General features: G+C 54.6%; 1 protein-coding gene across 1 annotated transcript in view; it reads right to left on the bottom strand.

Annotated features, from left to right (window-relative positions):
* Positions 1-5,715: 5,715 nt before the first annotated feature.
* Positions 5,716-21,137, bottom strand: part of GNA11 (G protein subunit alpha 11) — a 29,390-nt gene continuing 13,968 nt past the window's right edge. Inside the window, exons 2-7 of the mRNA XM_036313822.1 lie at positions 15,813-15,997; positions 13,850-14,004; positions 13,120-13,248; positions 10,275-10,404; positions 9,966-10,119; positions 5,716-8,470 (exon numbers count right to left, since the gene is read on the bottom strand). Of these exons, the coding sequence (XP_036169715.1) occupies positions 8,280-8,470; positions 9,966-10,119; positions 10,275-10,404; positions 13,120-13,248; positions 13,850-14,004; positions 15,813-15,997 (944 nt within the window). The 3' untranslated portion in view covers positions 5,716-8,279. The remainder of the gene's footprint in view (positions 8,471-9,965; positions 10,120-10,274; positions 10,405-13,119; positions 13,249-13,849; positions 14,005-15,812; positions 15,998-21,137) is intronic.

Genomic DNA, 21,137 nt, shown 5'->3' with positions numbered 1-21,137 from the left:
TCCCAGCAGTTGTCTGGGCCCTCCTTCCTCATTCTGGAGAAGGGGTGGACCCCATCCTTTCTGGGCCCCTGACCCCGCCCCAGCCTCCCCCCAGGCCCAGCCTGCACGCTGCTCTGAGCCAATTAGGAGCCACCCTCCAAAGCCCGACCGCGAAGGCAGGGCGGCACCTACTGTTGGAAGTGCTGGCCTGTGCGGGCTTGTCTCACGTGCACCTCACCCCAGAGCTACGTGGGCAGATGCGTACACCGAGGCACAGACCATGATGGGACCAGACAGGGCCCGCAAAGCAGGCTCTCACCCATGGGCCTCAAGGGCTACACACGAACCAGGCAGCTTTGCGAAGAGCCATTCATCATTCTGGCAAACACTGAGTAAGCACCTACTGTGTGCCAGGCATTCTACCAGCAGGTGCTGCCAAAAACAAAGTGGCAAAATCCCGGACCCCTCTGCCTAACGTGCTAGTTAGAGACAAGTAAGGAAAGACTCTTTTTTCTTTTTTTTAGAAAGAGAGAGAGAGAGAGAAACATACGTTGGTTGCCTCCCGCACAAGCCCCGACTGGACCGGGAATCGAACCTGCAACCTAAGTATGTGCCCCGACTGGGAATCGAACCTGCAACCTAAGTATGTGCCCCGACTGGGAATCGAACCTGCAACCTAAGTATGTGCCCCGACTGGGAATCGAACCTGCAACCTTTAGGTGTCCAACCGACTGAGCCACCCGGCCAGGGCAGGAAAGACATTTTGAACAAATACTCAAGCCTGTTGGATGGCAATACATTCTGAGCAGAAAATAAAGTGGAGACGGGGGCTGGGAGTTGTTAGGGGCTTGAGCTGCTTTACACAGGGAGTCGGGAGGGTCACACCGACCAGGCGGCATCTGACACCAGCAGGAGCCGACGGTCCGCAGCCCGGGCACAGGCGGTCTGGAGGGGGTAGCCTCTGGGCCGGGCCCTGCCCTGACTCCCTCGGCCGGCAGGACCCTCGAAGGAGGACGAGGACACAGGGTGACATAGGGCTGCTTCCTGACTCAATCCAGCAGATCTTGGCTGTTTCTGGGTGCAGGATCCCCTTTGAGGGGTTCTTGAAAGTGCTAGAAAGTTCTGGAACACCACTCCCCTGGAGATACACACAGCTCAGGGGCCTCTGGACCCTTCGCAGGTGGCACTGTCAAGGCTCAGAGAGGGTGAGTCCAGAGGCCCCACAGCGGCGACTGCCGCCCCTCCCCCCAGCCCCAACCGTGGAGAAGGTGCGGTTTTCTTTGCTGTTGAATCATAATGAATGGCAGATGGGAAGTTTCATCAGGCCCCCACCCCACCCCACCCCACCCCACCCCACCCCAGTCAGGTGGTTGGGCAGACAGGCACTGTGCTACCCCCCACCTCCCCCACCCCTTGCTGGACGGCCCCCCCAGCCCACCCCAGTCAGGTCACTGGGCAGGCAGGCAAGGTGCTACCCCCCTACCCCCCCCCCCCCCGCTGCCTCCCCCCTTGGCGGCCCTAGGAGGTCAGGGTGACTCCCACTGCCAGGCCGGGGAAGAAAAGCAGAAATCAGTCTGGGTTGCGCAGAGCTGGAGGAGGCACAGAACAGAAATAACCAGCTTGGCAACAGAGAAGGCCGGGCTGAGTCACAGACCAGAGAGCGGACGGAAGTGCGGAGCGGCCCGGGATCCGAGGGCCACGTCTCTGGGCAGCTGCCCGCTGCCCACTCCCAGCAGCAGGACCGGGTGCCCGGCCCTGGTCTCACACCTTCCGCATCCTCACTGACCTCAGAAACCCACCCGCTCCCTCGCTGCCCGCTGGGCTGGGCCTCTCTGCACTTCTCCCACTTCAAAACAAAACTCCCTTCAGTTCCCCAAAAGGCAAACTTGTTCCTTGCCACCGGCCAGGCACCGGGCGGGGGGACATTGTCACATATTAGTTCATTAGGAAGCACCAGGGTGAGCGTGTGTGCGTGTTTTTTTGGGGGGGGAGGCATTTTTTTTTTTTTTTTTTTTGGGAGGAAGGGAGAGGGAGAGAGACAGAAACATCAATAATGAGAGAATCATTGATCGGTTGCCTCCTGCACACCTCACACTGGGGATTGAGCTGCAATCCATGGCATGTGCCCTGACCAGGGATCAAACCATGTCCTCCTGGTTCATAGGTTGACACTCAACCACTGAGCCACGGCGGCTGGGCTTGTGTGCATGTTTGAAACACATACACACAGAGAGAAAAGCATAAACGTGAATATAGCCCTAGTCAGTTTGGATAGAGCTATATTCCAAACTGGATAGAGCATCGGCCTGTGGACTGAAGGGTCCCGGGTTCAATTTCGGTCAACGGTACATGCCCGGGTTTCGGGCTCGATCCCCAGTAGGGGGCGTGCAGGAGGCAGCCAGTCAATGATTCTCTCTCATCATTGATGTTTCTACCTCTCTCTCCCTTTCCCCCTTCCTCTCTGAAATCAATAAAAAAATATATATATATTAATGTCCCTTATGTTTTAATAGAGAATTGGCTATTTACACTTTTTCAAAGTCCCTCCCACTCCTCAGCTGATGGGATTACTTGCCCCTGAGGCCACAGTTGTGTCCCTCCCTGGACCCTGCTCATAGCCACACCCAAAGCCACGCCCCCACCCCCACCCCAGGAGTGGTCCAAGGCTCAGATACAAAGGTCCACCCCCTCCTTTTATTTATTTAAACTATTTTTATGGATTTCAGAGAGAGGAGGAGGAGAGAGGGAGAGAGAGATAGAAACATCAATGATGAGAGAGAATCATTGATCAGCTGCCTCCTGCACACCCCCTACTGGGGATCGGGCCTAAAACCCCAGGCAGGTGCCCTGATCTGGAATGGAACTGTGACCTCCAGGTTCATAGGTTCACACTCAACCACGGAGCCACACAGGCGAGGCCTCCCCTCCTTTTATGAACTGATGAGCTATTTATTTGGATAAGACAAAAAAGTCTCCATCAGCAAGTCCACCTCTGCGTATGCATCCCAAAGAATAGGAGTCAGGGACTCAGACAGGTACTTGCACACCCGTGTTCACAGCAGCCTTATTCCCAGGAGCCAGAAGGTGGAAACAGATGAAGTGTCCATTGGTGGTCAGCAGGGCCGGCTTCCTGGACATAAGACCCTGGCTCAGAAGGTTTTTAGTCTTGAGATTCTCCTAATTGTTTAAAATATATTTTTTTATTGATTTCAGAGCAGAAGGGAGAGGTAGAAAGAGATAGAAGCATCATTGATGAGAGAGAATCCTCGATTAGCTGCCTCCTGCACACCAGGGTTTGAGCCCGCAACCCGGGCATGAGCCCCGACCGGGAATCGAAATGTGACCTCCTGGTTCATAGGTCAACACTCAACCACTGAGCCACGCCAGCCAGGCCGAAATTATCCTCATTTTGAAACAAGGGCCATACATTTCCACATCTTTTTGCCTCAACCCCACCTGGCTAGACAGGTTGCAGCTGGTGCCAAGACCCAGGAAGTGCTGGTCTACCATCAGGGCAAAGGGCTGGCTTTTTCCTGCCTCGGTTTCCCACGTGGAACCTGGGTGATGACAGGACTCCTCTTAGTGGATGCCTGGTAGAGCCCGCAGGTAAGTGCGACAGCACGAGAGCGGCCCCAGCTGGCCATCGAGGGCATGAAGTCTGGGTGACGTCCAGATGCACAGGCAGCCTCAACCAGGTTCCCTTCCCTCCTGAGCCTTCACTTAGTCCAGCCCCATCCTCTTCCACCTGGAACGCCTCCGTCCCCTCCAACAGGGTCCCAAGTTCTCGCCCCCGGCCCCGCCTCCTCCCAAGTCTGTCCTCCCTGTATCGACCACTAGAAGGCACCCGTGGGCACTCCAGTCAGGTCCTGCATCTCCCTTCCCGTCTGTCCTCCCCACAGCAGGCTCCAGAGCGCGCCCGTGAGGCCCCGAGGCAGGTCTCACCCTCCCTCTGGCCACAGCCCTCCAGAGCACCCACCTCATTCAGAATAAAACCCTAAATCCCCTTCCTGACCACAAGGCCCTGCACGACCTGCCCCCGTCCGCTCCCTGTCCGCTCCTCCCTCTCTCCCTCACTCACTCTGTGCCAGCCACACGGGCCTCCCGGCTGTTCCTCCCGCTACAGTCCTGTCCCAGGGCCTTGGCACAGCCCTCCCCTCGGGCCACAGCACGGCTCCTTCCCTCATGTCCCCTCAGAAAGGCCGTCCCTGAAAAGCCTGTCTGAAACGGCCACTATCGTTCATCCCACTTCCCTGCTCTGTCACAAGAACTGGGTCTCCCCCCCCACCCCCCGCCCTTATCTACCATGCCTAGGACAGTGCCTGGCACACAGGGGGCTTTCAAGGCATATCCCGCTGATGAATGAGTAAACATAACTGGAGGAGGATGGGAGAAGTTGGAATTCCTTACACAGCTGGTGGGGATGCGAAATGGGGCAGCCACCGTGAAAAGCAGAACAGCAGTTCCTAAAAACAGTTAAACATCGAATTTCCATACGACCCAGAAATTCCACAATAGAATTGTGTGCACCCATGCTCACAGCATTACCCACAAATGCCCAAAGGTGGGAACAACCCAGGTGTCCATGGATGGGTGAATGGACAGTGCGGTTCATCCAGACAAGGGAATGCTACTCAGCCTTAAAAAGAAAGGGCATTGTCACCTGCTGCCGCATGGACGAACCCTGAGGGCATGGTGCTCAGTGACATAAGCCAGACACAGGAGGACAAATACTGTGTGATCCCACTCACAGGAGGTCCCTAGAGGAGTCAGATCCACAGACAGAAAGCAGTCCGTGGGTGCCAGGGGATTAGTGTTTAATGCAGTGGTTCTCAACCTTCTGGCCCTTTAAATAGTTCCTCATGTTGTGACCCAACCATAAAATTTTCGTTGCTACTTCATAACTGTCATGTTGCTACTGTTATGAATCGTCATGTAAATATCTGATATGCAGGATGGTCTTAGGCGACCCTGTGAAAGGGTCGTTCGACCACCAAAGGGGTCGCGACCCACAGGTTGAGAACCGCTGGTTTAATGGGAACACTAATTTGGGAAGACGAGAAAGTTCTGGAGATAGATGATGGGGATGGTCACACCACAGTGTGAATATACTTAATGCCACTGAACTGTGCACTAAAAAATGGTTAAGATGGTAAATTTTGTTATCTCTTTACGATTAAAATTTTTAGAAAAGGAAAAAGTAACTGAAAACAAAAGGCTGCAGAGAACCTGCTGTCCAGCATCTTCAGTTTACAGAAAGGCGGGGGCTTTGTCTTCCTATCTCCGACTGAGCGGCATGTCGGTCTCTGCCCACAACAAGAAGATGCTTTTCTTTCCTTGATTTTAGAGAGAGGGAGGTAGGGACATCGAATTGTTCCACTTATTTATGCATTCATTGGTTGATTCTTTATGTGCCCTCAATGGGGATTAAACCCAGCATCCTGGCACGTTGGGACGACACTCTTAATAAACCCAGCCAGGGCAGGAGGTACTTCCCTTGCAGGATGCTCCAGCACTCAGACCTCAGAGCAGGGCCCTGGTGCCCCCATCCCAGCCCAGGACGGAAGGCCTGCCAAAGGAAGTCATAGCAATGGGTGCCATGAGCTCAGATTCCAGTCTGAAGGTCCCAGGAGCCAGGCTAGCCATTGGGGACCAGGTGACACCCCTGGGACCTTCAGGGCCCCTCCGCTGCCCCCCACCCATCCCTGTGGCCAGCAACAGGAAATAAGCCAGAGGGGCTGCAGCATTTAGGAACAAGATTTATTCCAATTTAAAACAATTCATTTCAGGAGAAAGATATGAAAAGTCAACTTCCATCAGGCATCTCTGGATTAAGGGGTCAGGGCCCCGACACACTGAGCAGAGCCTGCCGCCCACCCACCTGGACAGGACAGCTTCTGCCATAGGTTGGCATCGAGCTAATTGCACCCATCCCCCAGCACACGTGACAATACATGCATTTCAAATGACAAAAGGTTTAAAAACAGCATTTTATATAATATTTTTTTAAATAGGTTAAGGTTTAAATCGTCTGAAATCAGGACTGTGTAATATACAAGTATAACCCGACAGTGTTCACCCCACCAGCCGGAAGTTCCTGCACTGCCGCTAGGGGCATTGGCACTAAGATGTCTCAGGTCTCTCAAGGAGTTGGATGCCGGGGAATGGCTATACTGCAGGGTGATCGGACACAGTGGGAGGAGCTGGGAGGTTGGCACGTGAGAGAAAGCATTAGGAGGAGTTCATCAGGTTGAAAATCAAAGACACTGACCAACCTTGCATGGGTCCGGGACCTGTGGCCCCGGCTGGCACTGGCACAGAACTGGTCTTGGATTCCCCCCGGGACACGGGTTGGCCCTGCCCTCAGCTCCTGGAGTGGGGCCAGGCCTGTGGTGTTCCAGAAGGCCCAGTAAGGGGGTGGGGGTGGGGAGAGGGGCTGGGGGCTTTAGCCAGCCTTGGGCTGTGGGATGCTTGGCACACTGCCTCCTCTCTAAGAGGAGTTATTCTCCCGGTGCCTCCCCCACATGCTCATGCACCTCTCAAGAGTCCAATCCAGTTCCCTTTTTGTGATCTGGACCCTTGAGAGGTGCTAGGACATCAAGATGCCCACCCTATGAGGACCTCAAGTCCTCGCACAGGCCCACCGCCAGCAGTACCACCTGCTTCCCCCAACTGAGGGCAAGAATGGGGTTATGTTCGACCCTCTCAAATAGACACATGGCACAAAAAGGACCCTTTTTGGAAAATTGGCCGAGAAGCTGGGGATCCCCAGCTCATTCTGCCCCCAGATGGAGCTGATTACCAGGAATGTAGCCACCCCCAACTTCTGCCTGTCTTTGGCTCCCCATTGCCCTGGGGCCTTCCTGGTTTTGTCCTTCTGGTGGGATGGGGAGAGGAGGAAGGAGGGGCCAGCCACCCAGGACTGGCTCTTTGGGTGGGTTCGATTTTCGTGTTGTTTCTTTTGCATTTGTCAATAGCCCCAAAAAGGAGCAGCCACACAGACTGCTACTTTAGGGTCCAGGTGTAGTGGGCCCGTTCCCCTTCCACTGTGCAAAACAAAACAAACACTGTAGTGTTCAGTCTACATCAGATGAAAAACCAACTCCCTCTCCTCAAAAGACCAGCCCCCTGCTTGTGCCCGCCCTCAGAGTCCCCCTGGGAGGGGGACCTAGGCCAGGCAGCCCATGGCTCTGGCTTGATGCATGACCATGGCCGGGAGGCCACCCAGGGCCAAGGTGCCAGCTGCTGGCTCCCACGCGACCCTCAACAGCTCTGGGCAAAGTGCCCCTGCTGCCTGCTTGATTCCCAGGGGTTAGCAAGTGCGTGCCACGGCGGCCACTGCGCCTGGGAACCACCACAGGACTCGCCCTCAACCTCTCTCTGCTTCGTGGGAACAGACCTGAGAATATTCGGAAAAAGTCCCCAGCCCACAGTCACCACCGTTTCCAAATTGGCTACAAAATGGAATGAAAGCAAAAATGACTCTCATCCAAGTGGGCCCTCTCCTGACTCCCGGGCCATGTGGGCTCCCACGGGCGCTCTCCGGCCGGGGTGAGCACATGACCCTCAGGCACACAGGGAGAGCTCCAAGCAGGCCAGATGGCCCTGGAGACACAGCTCAGAGGACCCCTCAAGCCCAGGACCAGGCAACCACCGGAGGCTGAGACAGGGTCCAGAGATATCTTCACTGCAGAGGAGCCCTTATACTTTTTGTTTTTCCTTTAAAATAAAATAAAAAAATGGTTAGGCACTTCCCAGGGTGGGCAACAGGGGGAGCCACCCACCCCCACTTCTTGGAGTCCAGTGAGCAAAAATACAGCGTCGTCGTGAAGATGGCAATAACTTAAAAAAAGGAAGAAAGAACAGTCAGTCTCCACGTCCCCACGTCCCCACATCAAGGGACCAGGGCCAGCTGGGCGGTTCTGTCCCACGGTGGCCGGTGGCCGAAGGTGCAACCCCAAGGGGTTGGGGCCAAGGTCAGGGGCCAAGGAAGGCCTGGAGGCGCTGGGGGCAGGGCACTTGTTTGTCTCATCTCCGCTTGTCTCATTTTTCTTTTTTTTTCTTTTTCCTTTTTTTTTCTAGAAAAAGGCGAGCCACAGTCAAGGCCAGAAAAAGGCAGCCTGTGCCGCTGACAAAAGGTGAGAAGGTGCACGAAGTATATAGAAAGAAAGATGTACATCCCCTGATAACTGTGAAATAAAAACCATTTGTTAAAAATATGAAAAAAAAATCAGCTCCTCTGCGGTCAAAGCCGCTGTCACATCATCACACAGGAGGGTCTGTCCCGTGGGCTCCCCACAGGGTCACACCAGGTTGTACTCCTTCAGGTTGAGCTGCAGGATGGTGTCCTTGACGGCCGCGAAGACAAAGCGGATGTTCTCCGTGTCAGTGGCGCAAGTGAAGTGCGAGTAGATAATCTTGTCACTGTCGGGGTTCAGGTCCACAAACATCTTCAGGATGAACTCCCGGGCAGCCTGTGCATTCCGCTGAGGCCCTGGGGGAGGTGAGGCGGATTAGTCAGGCGGCCCAGGCCTGTCGTGCAAGGGACAAGGGACGGGGACTGGGGTGTCAGCCATGTAGGGCAGCTTATGCCACAGGCTCCAGGGCTGAGATGTGTCTGAAACGAGGCAGCTTTCTGCGTGAGGGTGTGCATGGAGTCTGTACAGCCCCTCACTCATCTCCACCCACTTGGCCCTTGGCCCCACCTAGCTGGGACCACCACTTGCTGTGCACACAGGATGCTCCCACCACCTCCAAACTGGGGCCAACCTTCCTTCCAGCCTCACTTCACCGGATTCCATTCACACTGCACTACAAATACACACCCACATCCACACACGGGCATGCATCCACACACATGTGCCCAGACCTACATGCACATCCACACACCCTTGCACATACAAACAGCTGCCACCCCAGCCTGGCTGTCCATCGAACTGTCCACACCCTTGCCCAGAGGCTTCTGCCCACAATATTGGTCCTTCCTGTCTATGGTCTGCACCCACCCTAAGTCTTGGTCCATCATCTCCACTGTCCCTTCCCAGCTAACCTCCTACTCTCCCTGCAACTGAGGTCCTGTCTGCCCCACCAACACTCCCCTCCCACCCCCCACACCCCTCACACACCTCAAGAGGCCCAGAGGACTGAGCTCAGAGCCTAGCACCCTAATCCCTGCCAAGCCTCACTCAGGTTTTTAGGGCAGGAGCCAATGGCCCAGATCACAAGGCCCCACCCATGACCGGTCAGGCCAAGCCTGTCACCCCCAACTCAAAGGCTGCACACTGTGTTTCACAGGCAGTAGCGCTTAGGGAGATGTCCCATCCATGATCCCTGCTCTCCTAACAAGCACCTGCCTTAGAGGAAGGGAGTGGCTGAGCGCCCTGGGGCAGACAGCTACAGCTCACACACAACAGAGTGGGGGTGCCGAAAACTGGGATGGTTCACACAGGAATTGTCTGCCCTCCATTAGGAGCTCAGCTGATCCAGGGAGGGATGGGATGGCTGTCCTGGGTCACTCTTTATTCCCAGCACCACGCTCCTCCTTATGGCCGGGCCACTGAGCCCACATGAACTTCTCACTCTGTGTGGGCAATCAGGGACAGGCCACTGCGGGTGGACTGGGAGCTGAACATTCCAGCGTGTCCCTCCTATTGCTGTGTACCGACTGCAAGGTGCCCCCTCCCACAGAGGATGCTCTCCCTGGGGACAAAGCCTTTCTGCTTGGGAGGATCCTGGAGGAAGCAATGAGAATACAGTGCGGGGCCACGGGAAGCTCTGGCCTCACTAACCATGCTCAGGCCTGAGGGAACCACCTTCCTCATGTCAGATGAGGCATCAAGGCCCAAAGAGGTTAAGGGTTGTGCTGGAGACACCTAGCTCGCCTCCCCGATAGGTCCGGTCAGGTTCGGGGGCTCTGGAACATCTCCTGGTTCTGCGCGGGCCATGCAGGGAGGATGAGGCACAGAAAGGCAAGGATCCCCCGGACTCACCATCAAACTCGGGGAAGTAGTCCACCAGGTGGGAGTATAGGATCTTGTCCTCCAGCAGGTCCTTCTTATTGAGGAAGAGGATGACTGATGAGTTCTGGAACCAGGGGTAGGTGATGATGGTCCGGAACAGGGCTTTGCTCTCCTCCATGCGGTTCTGTAGAGGGAAGGCTCCGGGATCAATGAGGCCCTGGGAGCCGCCCTCATCCAGAGCACTCAGAAGGGCCAGGGGCTGGTGAGTAGGGGAGCCCCTCACTGCTACCCAGGGCCTCCCTCCCCTTGGCAGTCCAAGCGCTGGGCAGGGCGTCTCACCTCGTTGTCCGACTCCACCAGGACTTGGTCGTATTCACTAAGGGCCACGAGGAACATGATGGATGTCACATTCTCAAAGCAGTGAATCCACTTCCTCCTCTCGGACCTTTGTCCTCCCACATCCACCATCCTGCAGGGGACAGGCGTGCCACAGGGGCTCAGTGCTGGGCTCTGCAAATAGCACTACTTCCCCCAGCAAGCCCTCCCCACCAGCATGGCTCTGTCTGCTAGAGTCACAGACACTCCAATGCCCACTAAAGCCCCAAGAGTACACCAATATCAGTTAGTCATGAGTGCCCCAATACCCATTAGAGCCCTGAGGGTCTCCCATATCTGCAGGAGCCATCAGAGCCCCCCCAGATCTGTGGGAACAGGGCTCACATCTGATTTCTGTCTAACAGGAGCCCTTGGTCTAAAGTGCCTAGTGGAGCCCTAGCCAGTTTGGCTCAGCGGATAGAGTGTCAGCCTGCAGACTGGACTGAAAGGTCTCAGGTTCGATTCCGGTCAAGGACACATGCCCAGGTTGTGGGCTCGATCCCCAGTAAGAGCCATGCAGGAGGCAGCCGATCAATGATTCTCTCTCATCATGGATGTTTCTCTCTCTCTCTCTCTCTCTCTCTCTCTCTCTCTCTCTCTCTCTCTCTCCTTCTCTGAAATCAATAAAAACATATTAAAAAAAAAATAAAGTGCCCAGGGGACAGGCACTGTGTGTGGACATGAGGTGCGAACCCAGTGGGACCCGCAATGTGGGCCCCACATCCCGCATCTGGAAACACCCTCCCTCACTGGTCGTAATGCAGCGTTGTCTATAACACACTTGCCCTAGTCGCGGCCTCCGTTGACGAACACGCGTCAGTAACTGTGAGGGGACAAAGGGACAGCCACCGAGAGCGAAGCTGTGTGTCCTGTTGCTGGGTGAACACAGCAGGCTGCAAAGTTCACTATCCAGCATGAGAAGCAGGTAAAAAACAAGAGGTCCAGAAACAAAAAGGGGGCGGGGGGGGGGGGGCGCGGGACTAGGGACGATGTCTGAGAGACAGGGTTAGTTACAGGGGATTTCTTTTATCTGTTGTTAATTCTCACCCGAGGATATTTCTTTCCATTGATATTTATTTATCTTTTTTGTTAATCCTCACCCAGGGATATTTTTCTATTGATTTTTAAAGAGAGTGGAAGGGAGGGAGAGAAACATCGATGTGAGAGAGACACATCGACTGGTTGCCTCCCACATGAACCCTGACCAGGGCCAGGGATTGAGCCTGCAACCAAGGTACGTGCCCTTGACTGAAAATGAACCAAGGACCCTTCAGTCCATGGGCCGAGGCTCTATCCACTGAGCCAAACTGGCTAGGGCTTCCATTGATTTTTAGAAAGAGTGGAAGGGAGGAAAGGAGGAAGAGAGGGAAAGAGGGAAAGAGGGAAAGAGAGAAAGAGATACATCAGTGTGAGAGAGACATTGATGGGTTGCCTCCTGCACAAGCCCCAACTGGGGTCGAAGGTGGAACCTGCAACTCAGGTACATACTCTTGACTGGGAACTGAACCCATAACCCTCCAGTGCACGAGCCAACGCTTTACCCACTGAGCACACCAGCCAGGGCTGAATTACCCAGGTTTTTAAAGATTTCTTACAATTGATATTTAGAGAGAGAGGAAGGGAGAATGAAACATCGATCACCTGCCTTCTGCACGCCCACTACCAGGGATTGAGCCCGCAACCCAGGCATGTGCCCTGACTGAACCAGCAACTTTTTGGTGCACAGACAATGCCCAAACAACGGAGCCACACTGGCCAGGGTCCCTACGTTTTTATAGTAAGAAAAGACTCTATTTTTAAAAAGGAAGACAAAGGCTATAAGGGAAAGCAGCCCTCAAGCCCCCAACCTGAACTGGAGAAGACAGGTGTTCCTACAGCTGCCGCCTCCTACAGACACACACTGCTGTGTGGAAGGCAGGGCTCAGACAGAAATGGCCCCAGGGACGGGCTGAGACGCAGGCTGCCACCATGGCCAGCAGAGGCAAATCCACCTGGTGGGGATTTCGCAGAGGAGACTCCAACAAGCACAGGTGGACGGCGGACATGCCAGGGTGACTATGAAGAGCAGGAGGGTGGTGACAGGCCAAGAGCCCTGGTTCGGATGCCAGGCACATGATGGCAGCTGCAGCCGGTCTGGGGAATGCCATCAGGGACAAAGTGTTTGGGGTCACAGCCTTTCTGGGACATGAGCCTCCCCAGTGCAGCTGGGCTAAAACCTGGGCCCCCGGGGGCCAGGTCTCCACACGAGGTCCGCCCTTTGGGGCCAGGCCCTTCTCACACATCAGGCCAACTAGGCCATCTTTCAATGACACCTGAGCTACGATCAGTGCCAGACCATAAGCTTGGTGCCAAGGCCGCTGGCCTGCCTTCTTGGTCACACAACCAGACAACAGTGTAACTAGATGAGGGCACAGCTGGACAAGGGGCTTGCAGGAACCCTCAATTGCCCCACAGCACCCCTGCTCTGGTAGGAACCCCAGACCACCCACCCACTCCTGCACAAGTCAGCACCCTCTCTCACACACACTCCATTGCAAAGGCCCCACCAACAGGCCGTCTCCCCGCGGCCACCTCTGGCCAGCCACCACAGTCACTGGGGCCTGGCTCACTCTGAAACTGGAGATAGTTACTTATTCATAAATCTTATCTCCCATCCTGGATCAGAAGCTCCCTGAGGGCAAAGACCAGGATCTTTGCTGCCCCCACCACAGGAGCTCTGGGTCTGGGAACGAACAGCCCGCACAGCAGCCTGCAGAGCCCCAGGCTTCCCTGGAAGGCCACCACTCCCAGGAAACCAGGGCACAGGCACCTGAAGATGATGTTCTCCAGGTCAAAAGGGTACTCGATGATGCCGGTGGTGGGCACACGGACCCGCAGCACGTCCTGCTGGGTGGGCAGGTAGCCCGAGGTGGCAATGCGGTCCACATCGGTCAGGTAGCTGCAACAGAGCAGGGACAGGGCTGCTCAGGCCAGGCTGCGAGGGGAGGGGACATCCCAAGCAACCAGGAGGGGCCTGCAGGGGTCTCACCTGAAACAGCCAGGAATACTCGGGAAAAGATGGAACAAGGCCTCCCCACCCCCAACCTGGACAGGAAGGGGCAGGTCATTCTTTGGGTCTCATGGGACATAATGATGCTGATCAGGGAAAGACTTGGGAGGGACTCTAACAGAGCTGCCCAGGATGCCACTCTAGAGAACTAGTGCCAGGGTTTCCAAGAGAGGCTGCCCGGCTAGACGGGGACTTTTCAGAAATGAATTTACTATTTTTAGGGTCATTTCAGAGCCACAGGAAAGTTGTAGAGACACAACAGAAATTCCCAGCACACACCCACCTTCCCTACCACGAACATCTTCAATTAATTTAGTGCATTTGTTACAACTAACCAGTCAATATTCACAGTGTCATTAACTGAGTCCACCCTTTTTCCAGGTTGCTTCCGTTTCCCCTAAGGTCCTTTCTCTTTCCCAGGACCCTGACTAGGACCCACGTGACCTTCAGACCATGCTCTGGCGGGGCAGGCGGGCAGCGCCTCACTCACTATTTGGCAGAGTCGGAGAGCTGGTACTCCCGCCTCCGGTCATAGCACTCCTGGATGCCAGGGTCATTCCACAGGGTCTTGATGGCGTTGACGTACCGGTGCTCAAATGTCGTCACCTTTTCCACGTCCACTTCCCGGATCAGGAGCGCATTGGCCTGTGAGGGCAGGAGGAGGAAAGGCCATGGGCTTGCCAACGGCCTGGACACAAGGGGTGCATCCCTCGTCCCAGGATGTGCCACACTCCGCACCAGCCAACCAGAGTCAGAACCATAAACTCTAGTTTTGTGTAAACACGAGGGAGAAAGAGCAAGGATGACCAGCTGCGAGTGTCCCTTAGTGCCAGGTCTCAAAGCAAACCCAAGACTGGGGCACTTTGGAGCAGGGCCTGCCAGGCCACCATGACCCCCTATGTAGGAGGGCGCTTTTGCAGGCGGGGGAGGCATGTGCCAATCAAGCTGTATTTATAGCAACAGGCTGTAGTCTGCCCAGTTCTGTCCTAGATGCTGATGGTCATCTATGGTCCAAGTGTGAACTGGACTCTGAACTGGGCCTTAGCTGGAAGAGATCCTACAAACCGAGACCCAATGGGCCAGAGGCTCAAGCTGACCCCACATGGGGCCCCACAGCCAGGATGGTGGGGTTGGTAGGGGTCCCTGAAAACCTGTGCATTGGGGTAAAGGTAAGAACACACCTATCAGAGGCATATTAGAAATCTGGCTGACTGGCATTCTTAAGCCTAAAAGTAAATTAATTAATTTAAGCCATATTTTGACAGATATTGACTCCATGCCATGCATTAGCCCAAGGAAAACTTCTGGGCATGTGAGAAGTCTCCGCAAACAGATCTATGAAAGCAAAGGCGAAGAGGCCACCAGTGAGAACCATGGGTGCACAGCTGGCAGGGCAGCCACTGGGGAGAGCAGGTGCCACCAAGTACAGGCCCGGGAGAGATGAGAAAAGGTGTGAGAATAAAACTTGTTCACAGATGTCACAGCACCAAAAAGCGAGAACCACCAAATGTCCATCAGTGGGCGGATGTGGCCCATCGATGCACTGGATTATTATTCTGCCATGAAAAGGAGCACTGACACGCACTACAATGTGGGTGAACCTTGAAAACAATGCTCAGAGAGAGAAGCCAGACACAAAAGACCTCACTGTGTGATTCCGTTCATGTGAAATGCCCAGAACAGACACATCCCCAGAGATGGGAAGTGGGTTCATGGTTGCCAGAGGCTGGGGAGGGACATGGAGAGTGACTGCTAATGGGGACAGAGTATCTTTCTTTTAAAATCCTGACACATGGATATGTTTATTGATTTTAGAGAGAGAGGGAGAGGAGAAACATCTACTGGCTGCCTCTCGTACGCGCTTTGACTAGGGATTGAACCCACAACCTAGGTATGTGCCCTGACTGAGAATTGAACCCACAACTTTTTGGTGTACAGGACGACGTACCAACCAACTGAGCCACCGGCCAGGGCATCTTTTTGGGGAGATGCAAATGTTTTGGAATTAAATAAAGGCGAGGGTGCATGATTCTCTGTGAATGTTAAAAACGAGTTGCACACTTTAAATGGGTGACTTTTGTGGTATGTGAATTCCATCTCAACAGAGCTGTTACTAAAAACAAACAAACAAAAAATAAAACACAACAACAACAAAAACCACAAGAGGGAAGTGCCACCTCCATGGGCTCACCAAGACGGCCACATGTGGTGTGTAAAGCGCCTGGTAGAACAAGGTATCCTCTGAGGGACTAGAAACCAGGAGTTCGCACAGCTCACGCCAGGGCAGCTAACCTGTCGGCTGGCTTCCCAGTCCATTAGAATGGGGGCAGGTACAGCTGCCTGATAGGGGAACCTGGGGCTCCTCCAGAGTGTGTGGGCTCAGCTGTGGCCCCATCATCCCCTTCAGCCCATGTGCTGCCCAGGTGGCACCTCCCCACAGGCTATGGCCTCACCTTGTTTTGCTCGTACTTGTACAGGATCTTCAGAGTCTCCATGGCCCGGATCATGGCCTGCATGGCAGTGAAGATGTTCTGGTAGACCAGCTTAGTGAAGCCCCGTTTGTCCTCCTCCGAGTAGCCAGCCCCGTGGATGATGCGCATCTGCTTAATGAACGTGCTCTTCCCGCTCTCACCTGTGCCTGCAACATGCAACATAGCCCAGTGAGATAGAACAGGGATCAAGGCCCACATGCTAACAGCTCGCACACTCGCCATGTCCCTGTGTCCCCTCCCTCAGCACACCAGTAGCAGAGTCTCTGGGACACATGCTTCTGGCTCCAAGTGGCTCGCCGGTCTTCAGAGGAGACATGGGACACACTTGACCAACAGGCAACCACTCTTTGAAGCACATCCCTGAGATTTGCCTTGGTCATCCTCCCACTTGCACCTGTTCTGCACAAGAGGAAACTGAGGTACGGAAAAGGGAAGAATGACATATGCGGGGTGTTTAGCCCCCAGGCACACAGCAGGCAGGCCCATCCTCCCAAGTGTCCTGCCAGGTCACAGTGACAGGTGAGTGGCCACCTCACTGGGCACGAGTCAGCAGAGCGTCAGTTTAACAGGGCTGCATGTGAGGATTCGGAGGCCCGTAGAAGTTACGTGTCTCTCCACCAGAGGCTGCCATCGCCTTACCGAGTCAGGCTGCGTGACCTCTCCCTTGGAGTTCACTCAGCCCTTTCCCAAGCCCAGCCTGGGTCCCTGTCTAACCTGACCATGTCTGTCGACCTCCCACCACTCGTCTTCAATGAGTCCCTCCAGAACACTCTCCTTGGGGGCAGCAGTTTGGTATCTGCATCTAAGGCCACAGCAGTGAGGACCAAATCGAGTCGCAGGATTCAGGATCCTCACCTCAAGAAGCTCCTTTCTGATTGGCTCCAAACTTGTAACCCAACCAATATCAAGCCACCCTGAAGGCTCTACCCCAGGCTCTACCCCAGGTGACCACAGCACTGTGTCCCATGTCCACCCAGAGGCCTGGGTGTCACCTCTCTGCCCTCCCACCACCACATCCACTCTTATCTCTATTCCGGAAACCATGCTGATGGGCGCATCACCGAGCCCCTTTGTGTCTCATTTCTACCTCCATCAGCATGAGGGGATACAACCACCTTCCTGGGCTTTTCTAGGGTGAGTGCTCTGACCCCCAACCTCAGAGAGGGGCACACTGAGGCTCTGCTGCCTCGACGAATCAGAGAGTCAGGAAAACCATCTGGAAGGGGCCACTCAGCTGGCTGTGTCCTTGCCTCAGCCTCAAGATGAGGCCCTGGTCTCAATACATGCCATTCAACCAGGAGTGCCTCCGATCCCTCCCAGCCCCACTCCAGCACCAGTGCGGCCCCTGGTCCCTCTTCCTGCTCCAGCCTCTCACAGCCCTGGTCAGCCCACTTTTGTGCACCCCCACATACACACACACAGGGACAGCAACTGCAGTGGCCTCCCACCAACACCCACACGAGGAAGCCACCCTGGGAGGGATTCCTCCAGCCCCTGCTGATTGCTTTACTCATGACTCTCAGCTAGAACCCTCAGAATCTTCAGAGATAACAAGTGTTTGTGGTTTTCAGCTACTAAGTTTTGAGGTGATTTTATTTATTTTAATATATTTTTTCTTGATTTCAGAAAAGAAGGGAGAGGGAGAGAGAATCATTGATCAGCTGCCTCCTGCACGCCCTCCACTGGGGCTCAAGCCTGCAACCCTGGCCTATGCCTTGACTGGAATTGAACCCGGGACCCTTCAGTCCGCAGGCTGACGCTCTATCCACTGAGCCAAACCAGCTAGGCCAGGGGTGATTTTAGTATACAGCAAGAGAGAACTTCTAAATTCTACGAATGCACTGTCTCAGGCCCTCAATAACACAACACAGGTCCCCTTTCACAGACTGAACCCCTAACCCCCTTTTGGGGGCTCAGAATATCCCAAACTTGCCAAACCCATCCCTCTAGGCCAGTGATGGCGAACCTATGACACGCGTGTCAGAGGTGACACGTGAACTCATTTTTTTGGTTGATTTTTCTTTGTTAAATGGCATTTAAATATATAAAATAAATATCAAAAATATAAGTCTTTGTTTTACTATGGTTGCAAATATCAAAACATTTCTATATGTGACACGGCACCAGAGTCAAGTTAGGGTTTTTCAAAATGCTGACACGCCGAGCTCAAAAGGTTCGCCATCACTGCTCTAGGCTCATCTTCAGCACTCTCTGTGAGTTGACCTGCGTCTACCCACCTCCAGGTGTTTGCCAGAGTTGTGCCTCTGTCCATGGTGCCACCTGCTCACAGCCACCTGTGACCGGGCCTGTGCCCAGAAAACCCTGAGCCCCAGGCAGCAGCTCCCCTCTCTGGACACTGGGAACCGTTACCACTGCCTGTGTGGGGAGTCTCTCTGCAGGAGTCTGTCACCAGCCTCTGTGACAGGGAGCTCCTGGAGAAGAGACGATTCCCTGGGCCCCCAGGGTCACTGCCCAGCAGCAAGAGGTCTTCAATCCGCATCCGAGTAACTGACCACAGGCGCTTGAGCTCACTCAGGGAGACCTGAGTCACAAGTGAGACACATCACAAAGCAGGGACCTTGCCTGTAGCTGCCTTTCTGGTATTTTTTTTTAAAAAAATAGATTTTTATTGATTTCAGAGAGGAAGGAAGAAGGAGAGAAACATCAATGATGAGAATCACTGATCGACTGCCTCCTGCATGCCCCCTATTGGGATCAAGCCCACGACCCAGGCATGTGCCCTTGACCGGAATTGAACCTGGGACCCTTCAGTCCACAGGCCGATGCTCTATCCACTGAGGCAAACCAGCTAGGGCCCTGGTACTTTTATCAACCACCTCAGAACCTTTATGGAATAAATATGACTGGTTCTGTCATCAAGTAGTAATGACCCCCATACCATCCCCTACCATCCTACCTCAGACAATCACCTCGGCCACAAAATGTACAAGAGGCCAAAAGCTCACTTGCCCCAAACCCACCTGAGCTTCAGAAGCAGGAGGCGGTGTGGGTCTGTGCATGTGACCCCATGTCCCAGATGAATCCTCGCTGCCCCTCCCTCACCACACACTGCAGGGAGGGGCACGTGGTGTGTTAGGAATGTGATTTCTAATACATTTTCCTCTTGGCATTATTGACAGGTCATTCTCTGTGGGGGGAAGCTCATCCTAGGCACTGTAGGGTGTTAAGCAGCATCCCTGGCCCCCACCCACTCAATGCCAGGAGCACCCCCAGTTGTGACAACCACAGATGTCCCTAGATACCACCCAGTGTATTGTAGGGATGGGATTAGTCCCATTTTTAACAAAATGCTATTACACAAAGGTAACTGCCTTGGTGGTCTGTCTGAAAGGCTCTCTCACTGGAAACGGTCCAATAGGTGCAAGAATTAAAGCCAAACACCCAGATGTAGCCCCACAGGTCAGCCTGAAGCCGAGCTGGGCAGGTCCACAAGGTCCACAAGGCCCCTCATGCCGCCAGCACCTCAACTACAGAAGGAACAGTAGCCTCGGCTTTCACATGAGGATAAGTGAAGAGTCTGAAAACCAGTCACTGCTCATATAAGAAAGGAACTGGCCTCACACTGGCTTTTTAAAAATGGAGGCAAAAATGACAATGAGAGCCCCCCCAGAGAGCTCTCCAGAGGCGGTACAGGCACACTGGGTGTGTATGTGTGTGTGTCAGTCATACACACACACATACATACACATATGCAGTTCATGTCAATCAGCATGTGACACTGCTTGGACCCCAGGAGAGGAGGGGAGATGCGAGGGGCGTGTCTGTGGAGGGGCCCTGAATGCCACCTCACGACTGGCGAGAAGCTGCCAGCCCCTGGAGACATCAGGGGTCCTGGATGAGATGTGTGGCCAAGGTCATCCAAATCCCGTGGTCATCCAGTCTGCAAGCTCCCCCATGCTGCAGACAGCAGCCTGATCACCTCCGGAAGAGGCAAAAGCACACAAAAAAGCACAAGCCCATGAGGTATTGGAGCTGTTCACTCACCTAATTGTGGCCATTGTTTCACAATACATACCTGCTTCAAATCATCATGTTGTACACCTTAAACTTACATGTTACATATGAACTGTGTCTCAGTAAAACTGGGAGGAAAAGCAAGAGATACCCCAAGGGTAATGTCACCTAGGATGTGGAATGGTCAGTGTGGCCATCACTTTTCAAGTAAAAACAGAAGGACGGTGTGGAAGTGGCAGCTGCAGAGACGGAAGGTCCGCTGAAGAGGGCAGCATGTGTTGCGTATCACCAGTGCCCTGAGCCAGCAGACAGAGTGAGGAGACGCCAGTGCCAGCTCTGAGTGGAAGCCTCAAAGCCAGGAGCAGTGGCATGGGGGCAGGAGCCAGCAGGGCCCTCTGCCCTGGAACAGGCCAGGCCCAGCTGGCCTGAGAGGTGCCCAGCCACTGATATGACCAGGGGGGAGGGCGGGACAGACTCTGGGCCACACAGTGCCAGCCAAAGTAACCTGTTTCAGATGCTCTGGCTGCGGCCTTCATTTTGAGCTGCCCTGTCTCCTGTCCAACCAGCCACTGCCACATCTTGTCAGCACATGTCACTTGTGAGAGAATCTCTGGCCCCAGTATCCCCCACATGCCTGACCCAATGTCCACCTGCCCAGAGAAGTCTCACGCCACTCACCCAGTCTACTGCAGACTCCCCCAGGGTCCTGGTCAGTTCCATCCTCCTGGCCTCCAACTCATCCTGCCCAATCATGCTCCCCCTGGGGGATCTGTCACACACACCCTTCCAGCTCAAAACCTTCAACAGCTGTCCCCCTTAGAGAAAAGTAAGCCCTATCCTTGGACAAAAATGTGCAAGACACCAAAGGTTGGGCCTCATTCTGTCCATGTGGACTGGTCCACAGCACCCAATGTACCCCCAACCACGAAGAGGGGGGCTGCTCTGAACTCACACACAGCATTCCAGGCAGCTTTATTCATAACTAGAGGCCCGGTGCATGGATTCGTGCGGGGGGGGGGGGGGGATTCCTCTCAGCATGGCCTGTGCCCTCTCGCAATCCGGGACCCCTCAGGGGAGATGTAGCAGTGCGCCAAGCGGCAGGCGGCCAAGAGGGAGCCCAAGCCAGGGCTGGCCCATGCCACTCGCGCTCATCCTGCCCCACTGCGCCTGCTGCCTCTGCTCGGTAGCGCTGCCACGGATTCGGGAGAGGCTTCCCCTGCCGCAGCTGAGCTTGCCAGCCCTGAGCCCAGTTTCTGGCTGAGCACACTGACCACCAGGGAGCAGCTCCTGCGTTAAGCGTCTGCTCCTGGT

The sequence above is a fragment of the Myotis myotis genome, unplaced genomic scaffold, assembly GCF_014108235.1.
Source record: "Myotis myotis isolate mMyoMyo1 unplaced genomic scaffold, mMyoMyo1.p scaffold_m19_p_6, whole genome shotgun sequence".
In the NCBI taxonomy this organism is placed as follows: Eukaryota; Metazoa; Chordata; class Mammalia; order Chiroptera; family Vespertilionidae; genus Myotis; species Myotis myotis.
The sequence above is the reverse complement of the archived record's forward strand: the minus strand, read 5'-3'. Positions and strand labels throughout refer to the sequence as shown.